Raw genomic sequence first — 26208 nt, forward strand, 5'->3', positions numbered from 1 at the left:
TTATTAGTTTTTTCATAAAACCAACTATTGGTTTTATTTATTAATTCAATAGTTTTCTTTATTTCAATTTTATTAATCTCTCCTTTGGTTTTCAGTATTTCTAATTTGGTATTTACTTGGGGATTTTCAATTTGTTCTTTTTCTAGCTTTTTCAACTGCAAGCCTAAGTCATTGATCTCCTCTTTCTCTATTTTATTTATGTAAGCATTCAGAGATATAAAACTTCCCCTAATAACTGCTTTTGCAGTGTCCCATAAGTTTTGGTACGTTGTCTCACTATTGTCATTCTCTTGAATGAAGTTGTTGATTGTTTCTATGATTTCTTCTTTAACCCAATCCTTCTTTAGAATTAGATTATTTAGTTTCCAATTGATTTTTGGTTTCTCTTTCCATGGCCTTTTATTACATGTAATTTTTAATGCATTATGATCTGAAAAGGATGCATTGATTATCTCTACCTTTCTGCACTGGATTGTGAGATTTTTATGTCCTAGTACATGGTCAATTTTTGTAAATGTTCCATGTACCGCTGAGAAAAAAGTATATTCCTTTCTATTCCCATTTAATTTTCTCCAAAGATCTATCATATCTACCTTATCCAGAGTTTTATTTACCTCCTTAACCTCTTTCTTGTTTATTTTAAGGTTGGCAAAGAAAGGTTTTTTAAGAATGGGGTAGATGTGAGCATGTTTGTAGGCATCAGAGAAGGAAACAGTGAATTAATAAAGGCTGAAAGTTAGTATGAGATAGGGGATATTCAAAAGGGCAAGCCCCTGAAGCAGATAGAAAGGGATGGAATCCAGGGCACATAAAGTAGAGGGATTGGCGTTGACAAGAAGGATTGTCTCTTTCTCTAAGACTGTAACAAAGGAGGAGAGAATGGAATCTGAAGTAGAGGAGATTTGAAGTGCACGATGGGAACAACAGGACCTTCATAATGGCGGGGGAGCCTCCTTTTTTTTTTCCCCAGTGAAGTCTGAGACGTCATCCTCAGCTCAGAGGAAAGGAGAAGACAGCGAGGGTGGCTTGAGAAGAGGTTTGAAACAGATGCTGTGCAACATGGGATATTGAATCAGTTAGAGAGAAGTTAAAAAGATTTCCTGTAGCAGTGAGGACTGAGTTGAGATTAGGTAACATACATTTGTAATGAGTCCATTCCACAAAACTATGTAACTTCCTCCAGTGGTGTTCAACAGCATGCTTGTAGGTATGGAGAAGGTATTGGGAGCAATCTGAAATTGGAGTTTGGAAAGAAATGAACATAGATGATAGGTAGCCAAGGATAGCTGTGCTAAAGTGATTCCATATCAAGCACTGGAAAGTATTTCCTTTAAAGTCGGTTGGCAAGAATTTGGGGAAGTCCCTGTGGTGTATTATTAATTAGGAGGATCTGTTACACTATGCTAAATGTATTCTTCGGGATGCATTTTCAGTAATTCAGTGCAGCCTTATGCATTAATAGACCATCTGTCCTTCCAGTTGTCTTTAATTAAAAAAAAAAGTCTACGTTTTTAATACATAGAGAACGCTCACAGCCCATTTTTTAAAATTTCAAGGTTGATGTGGGTGGTTTCTAATGATTCTCAGTCTTTTTTGCATCTGTGTATCATTTAGATATTTTTATTTTTTCACTTTAAATAAAACTTGACCAGGGGAGAAAACTTGACATTTAAAAAAATCAGTACCACTTACTTTTCTTGTTACATCATTTTTGCTATGTGAATACTTTGGCTGTCAGTTGTTTCAGGAGGATAAGTAGTAATTAAGATAATGATAAAAGTTACTTTCCCTGGCAGACATTAACGATAAGGATTTTTTTCCTTTGTTTTAGTTTTCTGAGATTTCTTGCATTTTTTTCTCTTGACTTTGCCCTATAAAATATATCACTTTTTTAAAATGGGTTGCAGAAATGTTTAAAGTATGTATTTCCTCAATGTTGTATATTGTAACTGAAAATGTAAACTGTGAAATTTGCTGTTACCAGGTCTCCCTCCTTTTTTCTCTTTGGGTTGAGACTGTAAGGCCGTACCTACAGACTGTGGATGAGTGGATCGTACATGGCAACCTGTTTGATCCTGCAAAAGAGTTCATCATTCAAAGGTAGGAGCAAAAGGAATCGCTCTGTCAGCAGCTTGTAATAAATGTGGCAACACTGGAAACAAGCTGAACAGGCATTGTTTTACTGTGTCACGACAGAACGATTTTCTTCCTTTTTATTCTTTAAGGGGGTGGTATGGTATAGTGTACAGGCCTACCTCATTTTATCATACTTCACTTTATTGTGCTTTGCAAATACAAATTGAAGGCTTGTGGCCACCTTGCTTTGAGCAAGTCTCAACACCATTTTTCTACCAGCTTGTGCTCACATCCTGTTTTTGTGTCACATGTTGGTAATTCTTGCAGTATTTCAAACTTTCGTTATTGTTGTATCTGTTGTGGTGATCTGTGCTCAGTGATCTTTGATGTTAGTATTGTCATTGTTTGGGGGGCACCGTGAACTATACACCCTTATAAAACAGTGAATTTCATTGATAAATGCTGCGTGTGTTCTGACTGCTCCACCAACCAGCCCTTCTCCTGTCTATCTCCTATTTCCCTCTCCTTGGCTCTCCCAATTCCCCAAGACACAACAGTATTGAAATTAGGCCACTTAATAAGCCTGCAATGGCCTCTCAGTGTTCAAGTGAAAGGAAGAGTTAATAGATGTGGCAAACTTCATTCTTGACTTACTTTAAGAAACCACCACCCTCATCAGTCAGCAGCCAGTGATTCTTGAAGTAAGACCCTCCAACAGCAAAGAGATTATATTATAACTCACTGAAGCCTCAGATAATTGTTAGCATTTTTTTAGCAATAAAGAATTTTTAAATTAAGGCATGTCCTTTTTTTTAGACATAATACTATTGCACACTTAATAGAATGCAGTATAGTGTAAACATAACTTTTATGCACTGGGAAACCAAAAAAATTTGTGCGACTCTCTTACTTGCAATATTCTCTTTATTTCATTGATCTGGAACCAAACCCACAATATCTCCAAAGTATGCTATACTGATCTAGGAGTCAAGAAAGACCTGGGTGTTAAGCCTGACATCTGTCACTAGCTTTTCCACCCTAAACAAATCACTTAATCTCTTTATGTGTCATTCAGTTCCCTAGGACTTTGCTATATCAAAAATTCCTTCACTGAGGAAATTACAGGTTTGTGAAGTATATGTAGATTTTATTCTTTGATGTGTTTTTGATGAGATTGGGACAAAATAATAAAAGAATGGTCCCTGTTCTCAAGCAGTTTAAAGCTTAGAACAGTTAAAACACCTCTGAGGTCTCTTCTAGCTCTACAGCTATGATCCTATGTAAAACAGAACATGACTTAGATTAGAGCTATAAATTACGTATCATGAAGCTTGAGGAAGGAAAAGGTTCAGGGTAGGCCACATAGAGCAGAGAACATTTAAGGTGGGATACGATGAATGGAGAGGATGTCAGTAAGAACAGAGGGTGACAGACAGCTATTGTTAATTTGTCAATTCTGGCTTGATGACTTGGTTTAAACCATTCATCTATTTAATTAGTTCCTATATGACTTTCTCATTTGCCAGGCTGGTTTTACTAACTCTTCTAATTCTGTTTTTTGGGGATTTTTTTTTTTTGTTAGGAATCAGGCTCTTAGAGGAGATTGTTATAGAAAGATGTAACATAGAAACAATGGTCTCATTATTACTAATCATCATTATCTCATTCTCATCTTTTAATTGATTTTATCTTAATTTTGAGACTGGGTCTTTCTTTTTTGTCAAGGCTGGAAAAGCAGGGGTCAGTCACATGCCTTATCCCATTCCTAATCAGCATGAGAGCTTTAACTAGGTCTTTTTTTCCAAACTGGGCTGGTTCACCCTCTCCCTAACTATCTTCTCCCCCAACCCTCCTCACTATATTGGTGTTATATTTAATAGGCTTAGTCTGCAGCTGAGGACTCCTGAGCTCAAGTAATCCACCAGCCTCATCCTCCCATCAGTAGTGGGGATTAGAAGCATGTATCGACACAATTGTCTCATTCTCCTGCTGTGGCTCATTTTCCTTGTGATAGAATTCAGATGGAAACCGTTGTGGGAAAAGTTTTTCTCTTGCTGATATTCTTTTATACTTGATGTTCTGCATATAGTTGTACAGGTGGATAAAATAACTGGTTTTTTTGTAGTTCAGCAGAAATATTGGGGTGTAAGCATATCTTCCGTAGACACACTAAAAGCATCTTGAGACAACTCCCAAAGTAGACAGGGTGACAGAGAGGGTGTATGCCTTCTTCTCTTCCATTTGGTTGTACTCTCTTCCACTATGTCGTTATATTTGGAAGGCCTTTCATTCCTTATAGTTTGTAGATGGTGAGTGTTTAATATGATGACATCTATTAAAAACATTCTTAAATTTTTATGCATCACTGTTTTATATCTGAGAAATTTTGGACAACACTTTTGTCTGTGATAATACGCTGGTTCCAGCAAAGTTGATTTGTTCAATTCTCAAGGATATTCTGTAGTCTGTATTTTTAGTGTGGAGATTTCTTGTCTATTTACAAAAGATAGCAAGCTTCTGGTGTAAAGTGCTTTCTTTTATTTTATTTTTCTGTTTATATTTCTAGCTACCTGATTATGTCTTGCTAGATATTCATTAGGTGCTCAATTTTTCCTAACCTATAATAAGGTATTGAACAGTTTCTACTGTTTATTTGAATAATCTGCAACGATTAATAAGCTGTTGCTTGTATTAATAAATGTAGTAATGACAGGTGATCTAGTGTAATGTATAGAGCTGGATTTGGAATCAGGGGAAAAAAATCAGGAAAATCCTGCTTCTGATATTTATTAGCTGGATGACCGTAGGTAAGTCATTTAGCCTCTTTGAAGAACAGGCACTTGTGTAAAGTTAAAAATTATTGATGGCGTGCAATCCAAATCAGTAAAGGAGTTCCCACAATGGTGGAATCGTATATCTTCGGTGTGAGCTGATGTTTATATAGCATGTTTTTGTTCTGTGTTCTACTTACATGGATCCTGATAGCAACATTTTTGGGTTGGTACTACTTTCCCAGTTTTACAGATAGAAAGCTTGACTTGCCCATGGTTACTTCAGTACTTGCTACTTTTCTTCTCCTGTTATTGGTTGGTGATGTGTTGTAGCCAATTAACACCTGCTGACCCTGTCTGTGTATTCTTGGGTTCCCATAACTTGAGTTGCTTGGAGAGTGTAGTGTTCTGTAGCTCACAGTCATATAGTAGCACCAAATAATATTGATCTAAGGATGAGCTTTTGTTTCAGGGAGAAGCTGGGGGGGGGGGGTCGTCATTAAAAGCACTGTTCAGTTTCACAAAGGTAATCCACCTCACTCTTCTACCTCGGGTTCAGTCCGGGGCTCAAATTGTGGACATTTTTAATGTCTGCCTAAGATATATGTACTAATGAGTAAAGCTATATGATTAAGCCAAACTCTTTATGTTGTGAAGAAAACATTTCAAAATATTGGAGCATCTCATTTTGGAACAGAACCAAAGCACAAAGCAGGGACCTTTAATGTATTTACTTCTGTTTTTAAGAGGTGGGAATAGGTATAGTCAGCCTGGAGAGCATGGGTGGGAACAGACAGAGATGTTTCCTAGTTCAGTTTAGCAATAATGTAATGGGAGAGTTTTCCCAAAAGTTATCCTCTGATAAAAACAAATTGTTTTGTTTTCAAAATTGCTGTTTTTGCTAAGGGAACACATTTTAATAGATTGTCACTTTTAATGTTATTTAGGTTTCTGTGAAATACATTTAACTAGATTCAGCTTGAAGTATTCTAACGTACCTGGGCATTGTCCCAATAGGATTAGCTTACAGAAGTCAATTGCTGTTCTTTTGGGGTACGTATTAAAAATAGTTCTATATTTTCTCAGTCTTTATTATTGTCAAGAGCTTCCTCCCAGAGTTTTTCATGACACCATGCAGCTTCTGATAGTTCCAACAGACATTTGCATGCTTGGGTACAAAACAGTTTACATTTCCATTATAGAATGTATAACTTTGACATTATTTAATGGAAGCAGTCTTAACGTAGAGGGCGAACTTCATGAAGGCAGGATTCTGTCGTTCTTTTTCAAGCTTTGGCATCTCCAGAAATTAGCTTAGCATGCTGCGAAGCTGGACACTTAAATATCTGTTGAACTGAATCTTGTTGACTTTCACATATATTTTAATTAACACATCAGTGACAGCTTTTGCTCCTTTTTGTAATTTTGAAAATCTAATCTTTATAGTAATAAAGGAATCTTTTAAAGTAAAATTTGCACTAATTTTTGTACTGTATACTTTCCTGTAACAAGAATTAATTTAAATGGGACTCTGATTCGCCATAGTTACTTCTTCTGGGATAAATGGTTTAACTTTTTTTTAATTGTTGAAGTAATCCACTTGAGAATTTCATTTGCCTGTGCTGGAGTCATATAGTTTTGCTGAAATTACTTTCACAGAGGGTGGTAAGAGAGGTTATTAGTTCCCTACCAAGAGAGTAACGGTGTTGGATTAAGACTGTGGAGACGCAATAGGACATGCTGTGGTGCATTTCTTAATTGATAACTCTATGTTGGCAGTTTCATTTCATTAAAAGTAAAAGATTAATCATTGATGCTTTGTAATATTCCAGGTCAAGCAAGTCTATTCTGTTCACTTAAATTTTATCATCATTATTCAGCTTAAAAGTGGATGCAGCCACTACACATATTTGGGGATACCTGGAAAAGCAGATATGGTTTGCTTGAATGGGTGAGTGCATTTTCTTTTCAGTGTGGAGAAGTTTTTAATTTATAGTTATCTTAATTTTCTTTCTAGAAACAAAAATGTTCCGGTGAATCACCGAGACTTTTGGTATGCTACTTACACACTATATAGTGTATCCGAAAAGACAGAGAATGAGGAGAAAATGAGTGATAATGCTAGTGCCAGTTCTGGCAGTGACCAGGCTCCTTCAAGCAGGCAGCACACCATGGTGTCCTTCCTCAAACCTGTCTTAAAGCACATTATAATGGCCGGGAAATCTATGCAGTTGCTGAAGAACCTGCAGTGTTCAGACAGTTGCCCACACCAAGCTGCTTCAAGAGGTGAAAATGCTTGCTTTTCATGTTGTGTGCTTAGCCTTAGAGTCCTAGTTAAGACTTCCCCACATTTGAGCTGCTCACTGTTTAGAATCTAAATTGTCTTATTATACATGATTGAAATACCTTTTGAAAATAGCCAAGACTACCAGGGGTATATCACCCTGACAAATGAGGAAATTATGCCAGTGTTGATGGTTCTAGGAAGATTTTAAATTGTTTATTTAAAGACCGCAGTCTTCATTAGGAGCTTTTAGCACAGTGTTTGAGTAAGCAAAATGATAAATTGTGCATGTGCTATGTGCATTCTTGTCCCCAAGGCATTTTTTTAAACAGCCCCCTAGAAAGCTCTTAATGAGGTGGGCTAAATAAAGCATGGAATTGAAATCAGACGTATTTACATAGGAAGAATGTAGAATTGGCTGCCATGGATGCCCATTGATCCTGACAGTTTAGACCTTCTTACATATTTTGAGACACTCTTCACAGTCTGACTGTTGATATACAAAAGAAAACAACTTCAGCATCTGCATAAAAGAATGGGCTCTTGACAAGTGTAGACGTGGATTGTTTTTTCTGTTTTAAACCACTCTAACTACACACTTTTTGTTGTTTCTTTTTAGCATTTTTTCTACTCAGAGAAATATTTCTTTTCTAAGTAATAGGTCCTCATTATGAAATATAGTAGCTTCCCTAGGGAGATGAGCCATCTTCCTGCAGGCACTTCTCAAAGTGCTCTACAATCCCTATAGGCAGGCTAATTATCTAGGACAACTGTCTTGAGTAATTTTTGCAGACTAAAGTGTGACTCCTTGAATGTTAGCACAATATTGTCCATTGTGGTCATTTTACCACAGTAAATATATACTGCTTTTGAAAGTTGTGCTTATGTTGATGGTGGCACTTTAGAATGGTTCTCAGCTTTTGTGGAGAGAGGTACAGAGGAAATTTATTCAGTACAAAGCCACTCATATTTTGTTGCATTTACACAAAACCTATTCCCAATGGAGTATGAGCTCAAGCAGAGACCTTTGTCCCTTGGACCAGGAGGGTTTTGGTCCCATTTGTCTGATGGACCCCGGAAAGGCTGGCTTTGGGGGCCTCCTTGGAGTCCCCTGATTTGATTTAGCATTCTCTTGAGGTCCAGGTTGCACTCCCAGTCACTCCTATCAGGATCCTCCCTGGACTTGATCTATATTCCAGGCTGACTTTCCCCTATCAAGACCATCCCTGGGGCCACCAGACTACTTGGCGACACCTGGATTCTTCCCTCAGTCTTTTACTGTATTTGAGTTCCATCTCGCCTCCATGAAGATGCTCAGATTCAATCCAGCTCAGACTCTGTCTAGCTAAGAGTCTGTCTGGCCCACTTGTTAATACAAGCTTAAAAAATGCTTAGGCTCCTTAAGAGGCAACCCAGTATGGTGAACCTTTAATAAACTTTGTTTTTCTTTGACTTTAAGAAGACTTGTTCCAAATTCATTTGAGCAGGAAGCAGGGCGTCAGTATTTTGGGTACCCTGAACCTCAACATTACTACTCTCCATAGACCATGATGATGATAAAGGATTCTTCCTCACACTTAAAGATAAATGTCGTTACTTTTAGGCCAGTATTAACATGGAATTACTTATTTGGGCATGAATTAATCAGCTTTATTTACCAGGGCAAATTTTATGCTAAATAATTTTCCTTTGTGCTTTAGATGCAGAAAGAAAAAGCTTATACGCCCTGTTTCTTGAGTCTGTGCAGTCCCGTCTTCGGCATGGGGAAGATTCCTTTACAGATGCCATCACAGAAGAACAGGCTACCAAGGAGAGTTTGATTAAGATGCAGTCTATAGCAGAGAGACACCTGGAGCTGGATGATGTTCATGATCCCTTGCTGGCCATTAACTTTGCGAGGTAACACAGACTTGTCAGATTTGTGACCGTGGAAGTCCCAGAGTCCGTGCAGTGTCTAGTAACTGGTCAGGTAAAGCTTTTAAAAAACAGTAACAACAAAACACACAAATTAGTTTGTCTAGAGAAGGAGAGAATGACATTGTGAACATTTTCAGCAGCATCATTTGGTCTTTTTCTTACCTCATGTGAGGTTTGCTGTGATACGTTAATTGGCATCAGCGCAAGGATGTAGATTTGTTGCTTTATTTTTTCTCTCAAATACCTGAAGAAAATATTTCAGAAAAGGGAATTTTCTGCAGGCTTTGGTCCTGGGCAGATGTTATGTAACATATTAAGTCACATTCCTTCACTGGGTAAACTTTAGCTTGGAAGTATGACACTTTTAAAAACTTTAACTTTATAGGGCTGCTCCGATGTTAGTACCATGTAATTGCCATAGTGTCCTAAAGTTGTTATTCACTAAATCATGCTCTACTAGCTCAGAAGAATTAAAACTTCTAAAGATGCCTGAATTTAATAACAATAGGGCTATAGGCTAATAAATTTTCACATACTAAAGTACTGTTTTTGTGATATGCCTTTTGCTGCTTTTAGGATGTTTGATATTTCTACGAAGGATAAGTCAGCGTAAAAACAAGTCAGTGCATTTCTGAGTCTAAATAATCTAGTTGCTGGCAGCAGTGAAAAATCAAGATTCATATTTTTATTTTGAAGGTTGTATTTGGAGCAGAGTGACTTTCATGAAAAGTTCACGTGTGGTGATATTTGTATGGATAGATCATCTGAATCCGTGACGTGCCAGACTTTTGAACTAACCCTGAGATCCTGCCTTTACCCTCATATTGATAAGCAGTATCTGAAATGCTGTGGAAATCTAATGCAAACTTTGAAGAAAGATTACAAGTAAGAAGGGAAATGAATTTATAGTTTATAATGGTTGGCTGTTTATTATATTTTAAGAACAGTTCAAGAGGTGTGATTGCAGGGACTTATTTTCCAGATTTTAAGTTCATTTTAAATTGTTGCATTTGGAACAATTTGTCTTTCAGTACATTATTTGGTATTTTCCATTTATAATTAAATAATGCAAATAACTTCGCTATTAAATAACCATTTAACTTGATGTGGTACACAAAAGACAAAATTTTTCATGCTTCCAGTCTTGTGAATTCAAGATGTTGTTTTAAGTTGTTTTTTTGTCTTTGTTTTTTCCATTTAGATTGGTTGAATATCTACAGGCCATGAGAAATTTTTTCCTACTTGAAGCTGGAGACACAATGTATGACTTTTACACTTCGATTTTTGATAAAATAAGAGAAAAGGAAACCTGGCAGAATGTTTCCTTTCTTAATGTTCAACTCCAGGAAGCTGTTGGACAACGTTATACAGAAGACAGTTCACGGTAAAATTTGGGAGGTTTCATAATAATACAGTCATAAAAGAATACCATGCTATGAACTTTTTTTTTTTTTTAGGCAACAAACATTTGTTATTATCCTATATTAGTAATATTATATTATTTTTTCCAAATTTATTCATTTGTTTTCCACTTTCAACATTCACTTCCATAAGTTTTAAATTTTCTCTCCGTCCTTCCTCTCTCCCTCCCCAACTTGGCATGCAGTCTTATATGGGCTCTACACATACAGTCCCATTAAACACATTTGCACATTAGTCATGTTGCATAAAAGAATTATAGCGAATGGGAGAAACCATGAGAAAAACAAAACATAACCAAAGAGAATATAGTCTGCTTCATTCTGTGTCCTGACTCCATTATTTTTTCTCTGGATGTGGTTGGCACTTTGCATCATGAGCCCTTTGGAAATGTTTTAGGTCCTTACGTTGCTGTGAAGGACTAAGTCTACCAGAAAAATTCCTCACACACTGTGGTTGTTGCTGTGTACAAAGTTCTCCTGCTCCTTTCACTCAGCATCAGATCATATAAGTCTGCAGGGGTTAACTGGAGTTTATATTTAATAATTTTTACTAATGATAGAACCATAAAATTCTACCAACACCCTGAAGTCTCCCCCATCCTTAAAAATATCCATACTAAACCCTGCTTTCCGCTCAGGCTGTTCTCATATATCTCTCCCCTTTTGAAAGCCAAATTCCTGGGGAAAACTTATTTGTACTTGATACCTCCACATCTCATTTCACTCACTTGTCAAGCCTTTGCTGTCTGGCTTCCAGTGACCTTGTGGTACCTTGATTATGCTTCCATGTGATCTAAGCAGATCGCATGGGCCTATTAATGAATGGAAAAGGCTTCCTATTTAAATTACCATTATACCATGTCCCTCTCTTATCTTGTTCCTTTGTTCCCATGACCTAGTCAGACAGATCTTAGATATGATGGTCTTAAAAATGCACTAGGATGTAATGGAAAGAGATTTGGCTTTAGAAACAAAAGACCCGGATTCATCTTTTCTCTGATATCAACTGCTTATGTGGCCTTTTGCAAGTCCCTTCCCTTCACTGGGCCTCGTCTGTCAAACGAGGAGCTTAGACCAGATAGTTCTCTGGCTCTTCTCACTGCGGCGGAGTCTTCCCCTCTTCAGTTTCACCATATTCACTTCCTGTAATTGATGACATTGTTGTGTCACTAAATGAGCCCATTCCTTTCTCCTCTTGATGCATTTCAGCTTGTTATCATTGCCCCTTCTGAAATGGGGCCAGAACTGTACATGGTCTTCCAGGATTGTTATTGTATATATTTAGCTTAATGATTGTTAATTATATGTTTAATATAATTAGGATCTCCCTTCTGGAATATTATATGAAATATTTATACAATGCTTCCTTTGATAAAACATTAAAAAGGTAAATCAGTATATGCAAAACTGAATGTTTTTATTTTTAAAGATGATTAAGATTTTATTTCTTTTTTTTTTTTTTTGCATTCTCAGTCCATGCTGCTTTATTGTTAAAAACCAAAAACAAACCCCAAAAGTTTTATATGGAGTTGCAGAGTTTCCATCTTAGGTTTTTAAAAACGGTTTCTCTTTACGCCATCAAAAGAATAAAATCTTGTGTTCAAACCCCCAAAGATGCATAGATATAACAGTAAGCTGCCTTTTCCAAGATTTCAGGTACAAAATTCTTAACAATGAGAAATTCTAACAATATACCCTGTAAAATATAATAACTGTGCAACAGAGTAGGGAGATTACAGTACTCCATGTGCATACAGTAAGTAAACAATCTTTCCTGCACTAAAGAAAGTCAACTAGGCATAGACCAATGCCTGACACCATACACAAGAATAAAGTCCAAATGGGTACATGATCTAGGTATAAAGATTGATACTATAAACAAATTAGTGGAGCAAGGATTAGTGTATTTATCAGATTTATGGAGAAGGGAAGAATTTTTGACTGAAGGAGAGATAGAAAGAATTATAAAGTGCAAAATGAATAATTTTGATTACATTAAACTGAAAAGTTTTTGCACAACCAAATCCAATGCAGTCAAGATTAGGAGGGAAGCAGAAAACTGGGAAAGAATTTTTGCAACTAGTATCTGTGATAAAGGCCTCATTTCTAAAATATATAGAGAACTGAGTCAAATGTACAAGAATACAAGTCATTCCCCAATTGATAAATGATCAAAGGATATGAACAGGCAGTTTTCAGAGGAAGAAATTAAAGATATCTATAATCATATGAAAAAAGTGCTCTGAATCACTATTGATTAGAGAGATGCAAATCAAAACAACTCTTGAGATACCACATCACACCTATCAGATTGGCTAACATGACAGAACAGTTAGATGATAAATGTTGGAGAAGATGTTGGAACACTAATTCATTGTTGGTGGAGCTGTGAGCTGATCCTGGAGAGCAATTTGGAACTGTGCCCAAAGGGCTACAAAAAAGTGCATACCCTTTGACCTAGCAATACCACTTCTAGGACTGTATCCCCAAGAGATCATAAAAATGGAAAAGGGTTCCACATGTACAAAAATATTTATAAGCAGCACTCTTTGTGGTGGCCAAAAACTGGAAATCAAGGGGATACCCATCAATTGGGGAATGGCTGAATAAATTATGGTATATGACTGTAATGGAATACTATTGTGCTGTAAGGAATGATGAACAGGAAGACTTCAGAGAGGCCTGAAAAGACTTATATATGGTCTGGTGCTGAGTGAAAGGAGCATAACCAGGAGAATTTTGCACACAGCAACAACCATGGTGTGTGAGGAATTTTTCTGGTAGACTTGGAACTTCATTGCAATGCGAAGACTTAAAAAAATTCCCATTGGTCTTTTAAGGCAAAGTGCCTTCTATACCCAGAGAAAGAACTTTGGAATTCAATCACAGAATGTAGCAGATCATTTTCTTTTGTATTATGTTTTGGTTTGTTATATGATTTCTCCCATTCATTTTAATTCTTCTATGCAACATGACTATAGTGAAAATGTATTTAATAGGAATGTATGTGTACAACCTGCATAAAACTGTATGCCGTCTCGGGGAAGGAGGGGGAAGGGAGAGGAAAAAAATAATCTAAGTTATATAGTAGTGATTGTAGAACGCTGAAAACAAAATTAATATAAAAAGAAGAAAGTCAACGTAATATACAGAGTATGTGAAGTGAGCTCTTCAGTATTGGGTCTTTTTAATCTAATGCCAAATGGTTTATTTTACGTAGAAGAGCTGAACAATTTAAAAGCAGCTTCAGTTACTTACAGATGGAAGATTACCATGCACCGCTCCAGTTTCTTTTATTGATTTTGGATACTTCTCCCTACCACTGGAAAAAAGAAAACCCAACATCTCAGCAATGATGCAGCATGCGTGCGCCTTTGTTTTCTAGGGAAATCTCATTTCGAAGGAAGGCCTTCTGTTTATGAGCTTTTACTTTTAGAGAATGATTCTGAAAGTTTTTCTTGATAAAAAGATTTTATTTCCTAAAAAATGTTTTGGACCTAAAACATTTCCAAAGGACTCTTGATGCAATTTGCCGTCTGCATGCAGAGAAGGAACTGTGCAGTCAGAACTCAGAATGAAGCAGACTGTTTTCTCCTGTGTGATATTTTGTTTTGGTTTGGCTTTTCTTGTGGTTTCTCCCATTCATTTTAATTCTTCAATGCAACATGACTAATGTGAAAATGTGTTTAATAAGAATGTATGTGTCAAGCCCATATAAGATTGCATGTCATCGTGGGAAGGGAAGGGGGAGTTAAAGGTAGAAAAATTTAAAACTTATGGGAAGTGATTGTTGCAAATTGAAAACAAATTAATTATTAACAAAAAAATTATGGATAGCTAAGGAATAGATTTATAAACTCAAACTTTGAAATTTCTTTATTTAGCTTATCAATATCTTTTGAAAATGTTGACCCAACGAAGAAGAAACTCCCTGTTCATATCTTGGATGGCCTAACATTGAGTTACAAGGTATGTAATTATCTTGATTACCAAAAAATTGCTTTCTTTTATAAATCATTCAGGAGAACATATTATTTTCCATTCATTTTTCCTGTTCTTTTCCTAGGTTCCCTGGCCAGTGGACATTGTTATAAGTTTAGAATGCCAAAAAATTTATAATCAGGTGTTTCTTCTTCTATTGCAAATAAAGTGGGCCAAATACAGTCTAGATGTTTTACGATTTGATGGTAAGAAATTATGGTTAATTGTCAAAAATTAAGGTGTTTGGAATAGTCTTTGACATTTCTACATACACACAAACACTGAGATGATACCTTTGAACCGATTATTTTATTGGTTCAAAGTTGAAGCTAAATTCCCTAGGATATTTAGGCAGATATTAAACTGAAATACTATAATTTAATTTAGAATTTAGCAAACATACTCTTCTACCTGGGTAATGTGAATAGAGGCATTGCCAAAGTTGTTTTTTAAATGAGAAGTTAATGTTAATGAAATGTGAGTTTTCCTTTTTATATGACTGTGATAGTAAAGGAAGAATGGGAAACCTCTCATTATCTTCTTTTCCCAAGCCATTGAAATTGGAACCTCTTTCCCAGTCTTTTTCAAAGTATTCCTGTTTGGGCACATCCTTTGAAATGTCAGTAACCACTTCCATCAGAATTCTAGACTGTCTGTAATGATAAGTATATTGTTTTACGTAGATGAGATTCCTACCCGTTGTCATCTTTTTTCTTCTCTAGAATTGGTTAGTACTGCAGAAAAGCCACCAATTAAAGAAGGACCATTATTTGAACCAGACTCTGTTGCTCAGTTTGGACCACAAAAGGAACCTGTGAAACAACAGATTCATCGAATGTTTCTCTTGAGGGTGAAGCTCATGCATTTTGTTAACAGTTTACACAACTACATCATGACGAGGGTACGTGCCTCTAACGCTTTATCCCATTCCTCATTCTTACTGACAGTTTAAAAGGAGTTATTCAGCATTTCTCATAAGAACATATGCATCCTCAAGAAGTTTACATTCTAGTTGGAGTGCAGAATACTTAAATATAAAGTCATGTGATTGATTTCTCAAAAAATTATAAGCCCAAAAGAGCATCATTCCTTCACAAAGGTACCGTTAAGAGACTAAATAGTTTTTTGAATATTGCTGTCCCTTACTCACATCATTTTTGGAATTCGTTTTGGAATTGTCTTCATGTCCTATAGCATATTCATTTGAATATCTTCAGGTTTGGCAAATCTTTGTCTCTCGTTGGGCAGATTTAATTTTTAAAAGAACCCAAAACCATTTTGTCATCAGTTCTGGTATCGAGATGGATGATCAACCTATGTAATAGTGGATTTAATTTAAAAAACCCTGTATCACTATCACCACCACTTCTTTACCCCCTCCTCACCAAGTGTGACTACGAAGTTAATAAGATTGGTTTTATTAGACATTAATTTTGATTTTGTGTTAATGGCATAGTTACAAAGTGTTTCACTTTGTGCAAAATATATGTCTTGAGCAACTTCCCATTAATGTCAAGCATGTTTTATGTCAAATAGTCATAAAGAAACAGTATGGAAAACCTTGACGAATTTAGTTTGTACAACTTCACAAACTTCCGTATTTTCAGGATGAATTTGAAACAGAAATTGGAGAAAACAGTAGAAGATTCCATAAAAAGTATACAAGTTCAGGGAAGAGAAAAATGATCAGTTTGAAGAGCTAAAGCTTCTTATTTCTCTTTTCCAAGATTCTTCACAGTACAGGTCTGGAGTTTCAGCACCAAGTGGAGGAAGCAAAGGATTTAGATCAACTGATTAAAATTCATTATAGATATTTGTCTACAATTCATGATCGATGTCTTCTGAGAGAAAAGGTACAGTAGCAAATAAAACTGCAGATACTTTGCCTATCCAGGCAGCAGATTGTCCTGGGAATTGGTAATCAAGCAGTTTATATGGTTTTGATAAGTTATAGTTAATGGACCACCAATGTCCATACTACTGAGATGATTATGTTATAAAAAGTTAGTTCTACTACTTACTTGTAAAAGAATAATTTCATTTATTTGATAGAGACATAATTGAGAAAAGTTTCCAGTTGTGTGTGAGTTTGTAATGTTGAGGAAGACTCAATGCATTGATACTTCCTGCCAAATTTTATGATTAAATGATAGATGATTTATACTTACGATAGGAGATTATGGTCTGGTTGGTTAGAACATGGTGCTGAGAGCATACGTGTGTCCCTTATTCTGTGTCAGTGTCCCAGTCTGCTTCAGTCTCTGCATGTTTCGGTGTCTTAGAGTAAGTGCTTAGTAAATATTGATGATAATGTTGCACTGTCATTTCATTTAGAGTGAATATGAAATGGTCCTGTCTTCTCTGGATTAAAATGATCAAAATCCTAGCCTTCAAAAGGAATGTTTATTTTTTGTATTTCTAATTCCAAACAGGTGAGTTTTGTGAAGGAAGCTATCATGAAAGTTTTAAATTTAGTCCTCATGTTTGCTGATCGTTGGCAGGCTGGTTTGGGAGCCTGGAAGTAAGTAGGAGTCATTTTTAAAATGCTACTCTTTTGAATGTTTTAGCAGTTTTAAGTTGGATTCATTTTGTGGTAGGGTTTGTTGTTTGTTTGTTTTTTTTTCTTTTGAAACAACTTGGCCTTAATTCTTATTTAAAAGGAGGGTTAAGTTTGATGTTTGTTCACTTAAACTAGTATCAGGGACACCACTGTGACCTTTTTTTAAAAATAATTCACAAGGTTAAATGTTAGTAATAAAAGTCTGGAGAGAAGTTTTTAGAAAAAGTTTTTGTACTAACAGATGGGAATGGGCTGATCTTACGTTATGTTTCCTCATTTTATTTTGCTTCATTATCATTAATGATTGTGTGTTTGGAGAACTTTAAAAGAGTTTACCATTTGTTGATTCAGATTTTTCACTCAGGTTTGGAAGGCAACTGCCCCAGGTTAAACAACAAATTGAAATTCAGAGACCTCTGTTTTTATCTAGTTCTCTCTGCACTGCCTTTAACTAAGAAACATGATTCTTCTGCTTTGTTTTCTTATTGTGAAATTAGGATAATAATCATTCTGATATTCTTCCTAAAAACGTGAATCGTTTCATAGCATTGTTACAGAATCACAGAATTGTAGAGTTACACAGGGAACTTTAAAAATCATCTAGTCTACTTCCTGACCAAAGGATGCTTATCGTCTGCCACATTTTCAGGGGCTCATTCAGCCTCTGCTTGAAAACCCCCAGTGATAGGAGGCTCACTTCCAAAAAATTGATTCCGTATCATTTTGTCTGTTGTATTCCGTGTATAGAGTGAAACAGAACAAATCTAATCCATCTCTGTTTGTCACCTTCTTAAATATTTGATGATGGTAGCCATGTACTTCCTAAGCTTGCCACTAGACTGAGAGCCAGAAGATCTGAGATTGCATTCTGGCCCCACCACATGGTAGGAATGTTAACCTCTCTAGGTCTTGCGTTCTTCCTTCGTAAAATGAGGAGAATACAGTGTCCCCAAAGTCTGTGTGTATTGCTTGTCTGTCTCCCAAGATTGTTATCAGATGAGATTGTATCTGGAAATGTTTTATTACCCTACAGTGCATTTAAATGTAAGATTTTACATCCACTTATTATATGCTTATTATACCATCAGTCCACAAATTTATTTAGTGTTTACTGTGGTAGTTATTGAAGTAAAAACCAGTCCTGGCCCTCAAAGACTTTACATTTAAAATTATTACTGATGATTGTTAATTTTCATTATTAGTCATCTTTTCAGGCTAATTATCCTATTTCCTTCTGCCAGTTCCTTTGTTTATCTTGCAATTTGGGTGTTTGTATCACATAAAACTTTAATTATTTTGATTTGCATTTCTCTTATTATTTAGGGTAGTCTTTCAAATAGCTGTTAATCATTTCTAATTCTTCTTTTGAGAACTATTTGTTCATTTTCTTTGACCACTAATCCATTGGGGAATGGCTCTTAGTTTTATCTATGACATTGATCCACCAAACTGTGCAACTGTCCTGTCCACATCTCTCTTTTCTTTATTCCCAGGATATGGTGAAAAAGCTTTGTTAAATTTCTTGTTAAACTCTAACTGAATTATGTCTAATGGTCTCCTTAACTGTGTTAAATAAGAAGTGATGGTAACAAGGCATGACTTGTTTTTATTCCGCCCACACTGACTCCTGGTACTTTTCTCTTTCTTGTGAATATTCATAAACCACACCTTAAGTAATCTGTTTGATCATATTACCAAGAACCCACTGTCAAATACCCTGGCCTATAGTTCGAAATATCAATCTTGTTTCCCTTTTTAAAAATTAGGACTGTGGTTTACCTGCCTTTGCTTCTTCAACACTTCTGCTCTGGAGCTGTGGGAATTTTTTTTGCCACAATTCCTCAGAGATCAAGCACAGAGGCTGAGCAGCCAAATCCACAAGTTCTTTTTGTACCCTGGGACTCAGATTACCAGGAGACTCAAACTCATTGATTCTATCATACTCAGTCTAAAAATAATTAGGAGTTGCACAGTTTTTGGTCCTTCATAATCATCTCCACCTCTCCCAAAAGGATCCTCGTTGTTTTCTTGGTCGTCTTCTTTCCTCCAACAGTGCTGCTCCATCCCATTTGATGGTTGTTCTTAGCACTTTGTCCTAAGGTTTAGCTCATGCTCAGCTTTATATTTCCTGACATTGTTCACACAGAACTGTGCCTCTCTTGGCATTCATCCTCAGTTACCTGCCTTTGCTTTTATTTCTTCTACATGTTCTTTTAAATCTGAGATACTTCGTGAACCACATCAGTCTTCTCCATTTATTCCCCCTTAGACTTATTTGTGATTATCTTCCTGAGAGGCAATTACTTTTCTTCAACCTGTTGTTTTCTGGGGGGTTTTTAGTTTCAAGCCTTGGGTTTCCAGCCTATCTCTGAACTCTAAACTAGAATATACTGTAGTAGACATTGAGGGCGTGATCCTTGCCTCCAAGGCCATCATCACAGTCACTTCAGCAGTCATCTCCTCCTTTGTGATCAGAATCACTTCATGATAACCTGTCAGTGAGACAAGGAAGGGATCTATCAGGAGAGATCACTCAGGTCCCATGTCACTGTTGGGCTTCTTGACCCGCATCAGAAACTTGTCATCCATTTCCGTAGCTGCTCATGCATTGGTGCCCTGATAGCACTTGTTTCTTCTTTGAGCTTCACCAGAACGTATTATGTTATCATGCTCTGCTGCTCAGATTCTACATGGATGAACATCACTTTTTTGTAGAATATTGTTCTGCTACTCTCTCCATGTAATGTATCAGGTGGTTATCCTTGGCCTAGAGACATACGTAGCTAATTAGGCCACTCTCTTGGTTAGAAGAGCAAACGACATTCCCTACCCAGAGAGGAAGTGTGATATGAGTTGAGAGAAGATGAAGACGAAACTGGGGTGGCACCCCCAGAGTACCTGAAGAGCAACAAAATCCAAGGGGAAATAAATGGGAAAATCTGGTTATCAGAACAGATTCAGGCTTTAAAGTATGTACTTGATCAAGAAGCAAACTACAAGGAACCTTCCATGCTGCTAAGGTCGGGAGTGAAGTTCACTCTGTTGCTTCTTTACTTAACTGAGTCATGTGAACGCAGGAGTCATAAAACCTGTACCTTTACATTGCTTTATTTTAGTTTTGAGTCACATTCCACTAAGATTCTATGATGCCTCTGAAGTTGTGTCTAGATCTCTAGCTCACTTTTTTTTAAATTGCCTATAATCTTTGTTGTATGTGTGTGTATGTGTGTGTATATATGTACATTCATCTTAAGGCCAAAGTATGATTTCTTCCTCTTTTCTTAGTCATAGTCTCCTGAATTCTTGAGTACTTCTGCTGCTATTCTTTCAGCATCTCTATCCACATACTGTTTCCATTATTTGGATAGGTAACTATGTCTTCAGCCTTTCTTTCATTCCTCTCTTTTCATTTTAAAGCTGTTTTAACCGAATCAATCATTAGCAAATATATTTTTTCCTGACTCTTTTGACGTGATTCAGTATAACATTATATAGTACAATACAATGAATAAATAAACACCGTAGTGCCTACTAAGTACTGGGGTCACAAACAAACAAGAGTCTCTGCTCTCAGTGAAATCAGTGGGGGAAGACAGTGCCCTAAAGGAAACGGAAAAGGAGAAGGAGCATGATGTTGGTGGAGTTGTAAGTAAGCAGAGCCCCTGGTGGGACAATAGAGAGATGGCTCAGAATTCTGAGTCTGCCCTCTAGCCCTCCATTCAGAGGGAAGAGGCAGCTGAGGGTATTGAGGAAGTGCTGAGTAGCAAAGCTGAAGCAGTCTCCCTGCTGACAAGATTTCAGGGTATCCTGAAATAACCTGAAATTTCAGGTTGTCCTGAGCTTATCCTGGGGGAAACATTGGTTTCCTGGAATTGAATTGAGCTGAAGAACTGAAACCAAGCACACAACTGATGGAAAATGAAGAGATGGCTGGAAATTCTGTTCATTTTGCCCCTTGGCTAAAAAGTATATTGTTCCTGTATCCTAAACCAGAGGTGTCAGACAAGCTGGATGTGGCCCACAACTCTCTGGGGTGTGGTGAGAACCAGATTAAAATGCAATTGGGAAATATTTAACAAAATAAAAATAACACCAAAACAAAGATAATGTTAATTTGTGGTTTTCTAAGTCAGCTTGCAGCCTGCAGGGAGCCTTATGTATGATTTTAGTGACCTTTATTTCTATTTGAATTTGACACTAGTGTTGTTAACTTGATCTGAAAGCCAGATTCTAATCTCAGATGACATCTTTTTAGCCAGCTGTTCATTTCCTAAATACTACTTTTCTAACGGATGTGCCACCAGTCACCATTGGTGATAAATACCATGTGTAAGTCTTTCTTAATTCTGTTGGGGAACAGTTCATCCTTCCCAGTAAATTAAAATTCTTTTACTTTTTTATCAGGAAGACCAATTTACACTTAACTCTTTTTTTTTTAAAAAAAAATTTTCAGGTAACAAGCATTTAATTTCTCTCCTCCCTTCTAACTCCCAACTCCCATAAAAGGAAAACCCTTGTAACAGATTTACATAGTCAAGCAAGAAAAATTCTAACATAGCCATGTCCCAAAATGTTTCTCATTCTGCATATTGTATATGTCACCTCTGTCAAGAGAGTTGGCATACTTCATCACTCATCCTTTGTAACTGGTCATTGCATCAGTCAGGGTTCTTTTGTCTTTCAAAATTGTCTTCCCAATGTTATTCTCACAATATAAATTATTCTCTTAGTTCTGTTAATTTCATTTTCATCAATTCATACAAATCTCCCCAGGTTTTCTCTTAAACTATTCCTTTTGTCATTTCTTGTGGCACAATAGTATTCCACTACATTCATAAACCATGAATGGTAATTTACTGTTGTTGGAACTGTGAATTGGCTTAGTCATTTTAGAAAAAGTAATTTTGGAACTATGCCCTAAAAGTTATTAAACTATGCATACTCTTTGACTTAGTGATAGTACTGCTAGGCCTTTGATCTCAAAAGAGATGACAGAAAGAGGAAAAGGACCTAGATATAGAAAAATATTTATAGTAGTACTTTGTGGTGATAAAGCATAGCAATCTAAGGGTGTGCTCATCAGTTAGGAAATGATTGAATAAGTTATGATATAGAGCCACTTATCTCAGCTGCTGAATGTCCTCAGTTTTTCACTGCCATCTCAGGAACCCAAACTTTTATAGTATAGCAAAGTACTTTCTTTCCCAATATCCTTGTCTCCCAGATGGGAATAGTCAGCATTTAGCAAATTTTCCCTCTTCACCCCCATGCTAGCAGTAGCCTCAGTCAGTAGATATCTAAGCCCACTTACCTCCTCCTTTTTTTTCTCTTTTGCTGCCTGTTTGGTCTCTATTTCAATACTATCTTACATTCAGTGCTTTAGTCTAAGGGGATGAGAGTACACTACAAACCTGATCTCTTATAAACCTCAATATCTTAATAAGTTAGACTGCAGCTGTCTTCTTTGTTTTGTGAGGGGAAAATTGAAAACAGAGGATGGTTGAATAATTTAGTGAAATCACATGAATCTGTCAAAGAAGAGTTGTAACCCTAGTCTCAAAATACTTAAAATGTACCTTTTTCCATAAAACTATGAGCTAAACTAACATCTGATCATACTGATGAGAGGTAGAAAATCAATAGCATTGTGGTATGTGCTTCATTAAAATAGTAGGTTTTGCTTTTTATTTTCTATGTACCTGTGATTTCTTTGGTATATGGAACTCTCAGTGAAGAAACCTCCTCTCTCAGTGGAGATCAGCTTCCAGTTTTTATTCTCACTTCCTTTTCACTCTCATCTTAACTTTGCATTCTGGCTTCTGACCTCATGATTCATCTGATACTACTGATTTCTCCAGAGTTACCGATGAATTTTTTTTTGGAGGGAATCAGGGTTAAGTGACTTGCTCAAGGTCACACAGCTAGTAAATGTGAGGCTGGATTTGAATTTAAGTGCTCCTGAGTCCAGGACCAGTGCTATATCCACTGTGCCACCTAACTGCCCCTACCTAATCTGATGGCCTTTTCTCAGCCCTCATCCTTCCTGACATAGCCATTAACTGTCAATCATGCTCTTCTCCTTTATAGCCTCTTCTTTCTAGGTTTTGTGACACCGACCTCTCCTGATTTCTACACACCTGACCATTCTCCTTAGCTTTCTTTGCCCCTTTTTCATCATGGTCATGCCTGATTATTCTTGACAAGTCCCTGTCCTGGACCTTCTTCTTTTCTTCCTTTATGTTGTTTCATTGGTGATTTCATCAGCTACCATGGATTCAGTTATCATCTCTGTGCTGATGAGGCTGATTTCCAGTCTTACTTCTTCAGATGCCTTTCACATATCTCCAACTGGATGTCCAGTAGGCATCTGAAACATGAGCCCAGCAAAAGTCATTATCTTTCCCCCTGACCCTTCCCCCCACCCATTCCCCTCTGTGTATCTTTCTTATTAGTGTAGAGGACACCATGATCCTCCCAGTCAGTCCCTCAGGTTCACAAGCATAGGAGTACTTCAGGATTTTTCACTGTAAGACACACACAGACACAGACACAGACACACACACACACACACACACACACACACACACACACACACACACACACACACACACACACATATCCAATCTGTTGCCAAGGCCTGTCAGTTTTACTTTTGCAGCATCTCTCCAATATGACCCCTTCTGTCCTCTGACACTGCTACTAATCTAGTGCTGACCCCATCCAGTCCTGTCTCCAGATTTAAAGCCTGTCTTGGCTTGGCTCTTTCCTACCTAATCAGTCTTCTGATACCTTACTCTGAGATGCAGTGATACTGGCCATCAGACACTCCACTTCCTGACTCCCTACATTTCTACTGCTTATTCCCCATTCCTGAAATCCTCTCCCCGCTTCTTGGTTTCTCTGGCTTCCCTCAAGTATCAGCTAAAATCCCACCTTTGCAGAAAGACTTTCCTGGACCTCCTCAAGGCTAGTGCCTTCCCTCCGAGATTGTCTATTATAGGTCTGTATCTTGTCTGTACATAATTGTCTTTGTGTTGTCTCCTTCAATAGACTGTAGAACTAGGGACTTTTTGCCTTTTTTTGCATCTCTGGTGCTTCGTACAGTGCCTAGCACATAGTAGGCACTTAACAAATACTTGTTTAATTCACTTGCTCGGAAACATATAGCTGTAGAGAGTTGTCTTGGGATATCTCAGTTTAATAACTTGCCTCGGGTCCTGTGGCCAACATGTATCGGAGATGGGACTTGTCTCCTGAGTCTGAGGCTAGTTTCTTGTCTGTTACCGCACACTGCTTCTCTTTTACATCATTATGAACCTATTTTAAGACAAAGCTTTGATAAGCTTTCATTTGGTAGAAGAGGAAGTAAGCTTTGTATGGGTTCAAAAAATTAATTGTACAAGTATGAGATAGAAGAGTCCTGACTAAACAAATATTTAGGTGAAAAACATAGTTTTAGTTAACTAAAAGCTGAATTTGAGGCAACAGTATAACAAGGCAGCCCAAAAAGGTTATGTGGTGTAAGACTGCATTAACAAAGGCCTTGGTCAGACGTCTGAATTAAATTGTTTAGTTATGGGCTCCATAGAAAGTATATTACTGGGTCAGATTCAGAAGTCAGTGGCTGAGGACGGTGATGAGACTTGGACACTATGTTATAGAAATATCAGTTGAAGGAGCAGATTAGGGGCAGGAGCCATGATTAGCCTGAAAAAAAGAAAATATGGCAAGTAGGGGTCATGAGAGCTGTCTTCAGGTATTTGAAAGGCTTTAAGAGAGTTGGAATTTGTTCTCATTGGTTTCAGAAAATAATTAGGAGCAATTGGCACAAGTTTCAGAGAAGCAGATTTAGGTTTATTTCAATTATGTCTCTTCTGAAGGGGGATGACGTTACATGAGAGGAAGGGGGGGGGATTTTCCTCTTTTTAACAATATTCACTTTTCAGGGCTGTTGTAAAAGGGGCCTGTTCAGGCACGAGCTAGATTGGATGATCTCAAAGGTTCATTTTAATTCTGAGAGGCTGTGATAAAATTTGTTTTAATCTTTGGTGTACTTCTTGGCTTAAGATTTTTATAATTAAAATAAGGTAATTTGAAATTAATTCCAAAGTAAGATTTATATACCTAATGACTTGCTTTGTATGCATGATTTCATCACTGTACTTTTAATCAGGTTGTATTTTTCTTCTCTAGGATGGAATCAATTGAAAAGATGGAGTCAGATTTTAAAAACTGTCACATGTTTCTTGTAACTGTTTTGAATAAGGCAGTCTGTAGAGGATCCTTTCCACATTGTGAGTATATATAATCAGTTAATATATTTGAACATCTTTTGAGCTATGATGGATGCTATATAAAATTGAGGTGTTTTAAAAATCTTTATCTTAAGATTTATTTAATGATTTGATTAATAATATTATTAGTTTTTGATAAACAGGACTGGCTTTTGACTGGTCTTAGGAAATAGGAATGATAACCCGCATGTATGTCTAGGCATAGTACTTTTTATAGTTTGTAAAAGTACTATCTTCACGATGACTTAGGACATAGGAAAAGAAGATGTCTCCTAGAATAGCCTTGTAAAGTTTACACGTTGCACATGAAATCATTGAATGCATTATAGACATATGTATTCCCTCCACAAAGAAAAATGTAAGCACCATCTGTTATGTCATTAGCACATTCCCCCTAAAAACAAATCAACACTCCATGAATATATCAGTAGATGATGGAAGCTGTTACCTGCTGACATGTCATAAGATTGACCTGAATTATAGCTCTTCCTTTTCCCTTGTAGATTATATTAATGGTAATTTTTGTGTAGGGACTAAGACTGAGTCACTTTATTGTGTCTTTAGTCTCACTGGAAAGTAATAGGTAGTGTTCCTTAGCATTTTAAGCAGTGGTAAAACCTCTTAGCAGTTCTATATTGAATTTTCTTATTAGTCATATAACAAAACAAATATTAGATTTTAAAAACTAAGAATGATGATCCTCTTGCATTGCACCCCTAGTTAATGGGTAGATATGACAGAATTTGCCACACCGTTGGCCTTCAGTTGCTTTATTTTTATTTTAATATAAATCAGAAACTGATATGAATTTCATTTACATTTACTATTACCATTGGTAGGTTTTTGCTACTCCTTTAAAAAAAATATTGAATGTTATTCTTATTTTGCTAAGTTAACTCTTGGA

At 36.7% G+C, this 26208-nt stretch overlaps 1 protein-coding gene across 4 annotated transcripts in view; it reads left to right on the plus strand.

Annotated features, from left to right (window-relative positions):
* TUBGCP5 (tubulin gamma complex component 5) overlaps nucleotides 1-26208 on the plus strand; it is a 53354-nt gene that overhangs the window by 25643 nt on the left and 1503 nt on the right. For 2 of the 4 annotated variants that reach the window (XM_072614561.1, XM_072614558.1), the window contains exons 12-22: nucleotides 1985-2100; nucleotides 6865-7133; nucleotides 8832-9030; nucleotides 9745-9933; nucleotides 10250-10432; nucleotides 14354-14438; nucleotides 14536-14656; nucleotides 15173-15351; nucleotides 16178-16303; nucleotides 16883-16971; nucleotides 25204-25304. In XM_072614561.1, coding sequence (XP_072470662.1) covers nucleotides 1985-2100; nucleotides 6865-7133; nucleotides 8832-9030; nucleotides 9745-9933; nucleotides 10250-10432; nucleotides 14354-14438; nucleotides 14536-14656; nucleotides 15173-15351; nucleotides 16178-16303; nucleotides 16883-16971; nucleotides 25204-25304 — 1657 coding nt within the window. Of the gene's footprint in view, nucleotides 1-1984; nucleotides 2101-6864; nucleotides 7134-8831; nucleotides 9031-9744; nucleotides 9934-10249; nucleotides 10433-14353; nucleotides 14439-14535; nucleotides 14657-15172; nucleotides 15352-16177; nucleotides 16304-16882; nucleotides 16972-25203; nucleotides 25309-26208 lie in introns of those variants that run through there. The other 2 variants (XM_072614562.1, XM_072614559.1) reach the window with 2 other exon arrangements.

This window comes from Notamacropus eugenii, chromosome 5 (genome assembly GCF_028372415.1).
Source record: "Notamacropus eugenii isolate mMacEug1 chromosome 5, mMacEug1.pri_v2, whole genome shotgun sequence".
Lineage (NCBI taxonomy): Eukaryota > Metazoa > Chordata > Mammalia > Diprotodontia > Macropodidae > Notamacropus > Notamacropus eugenii.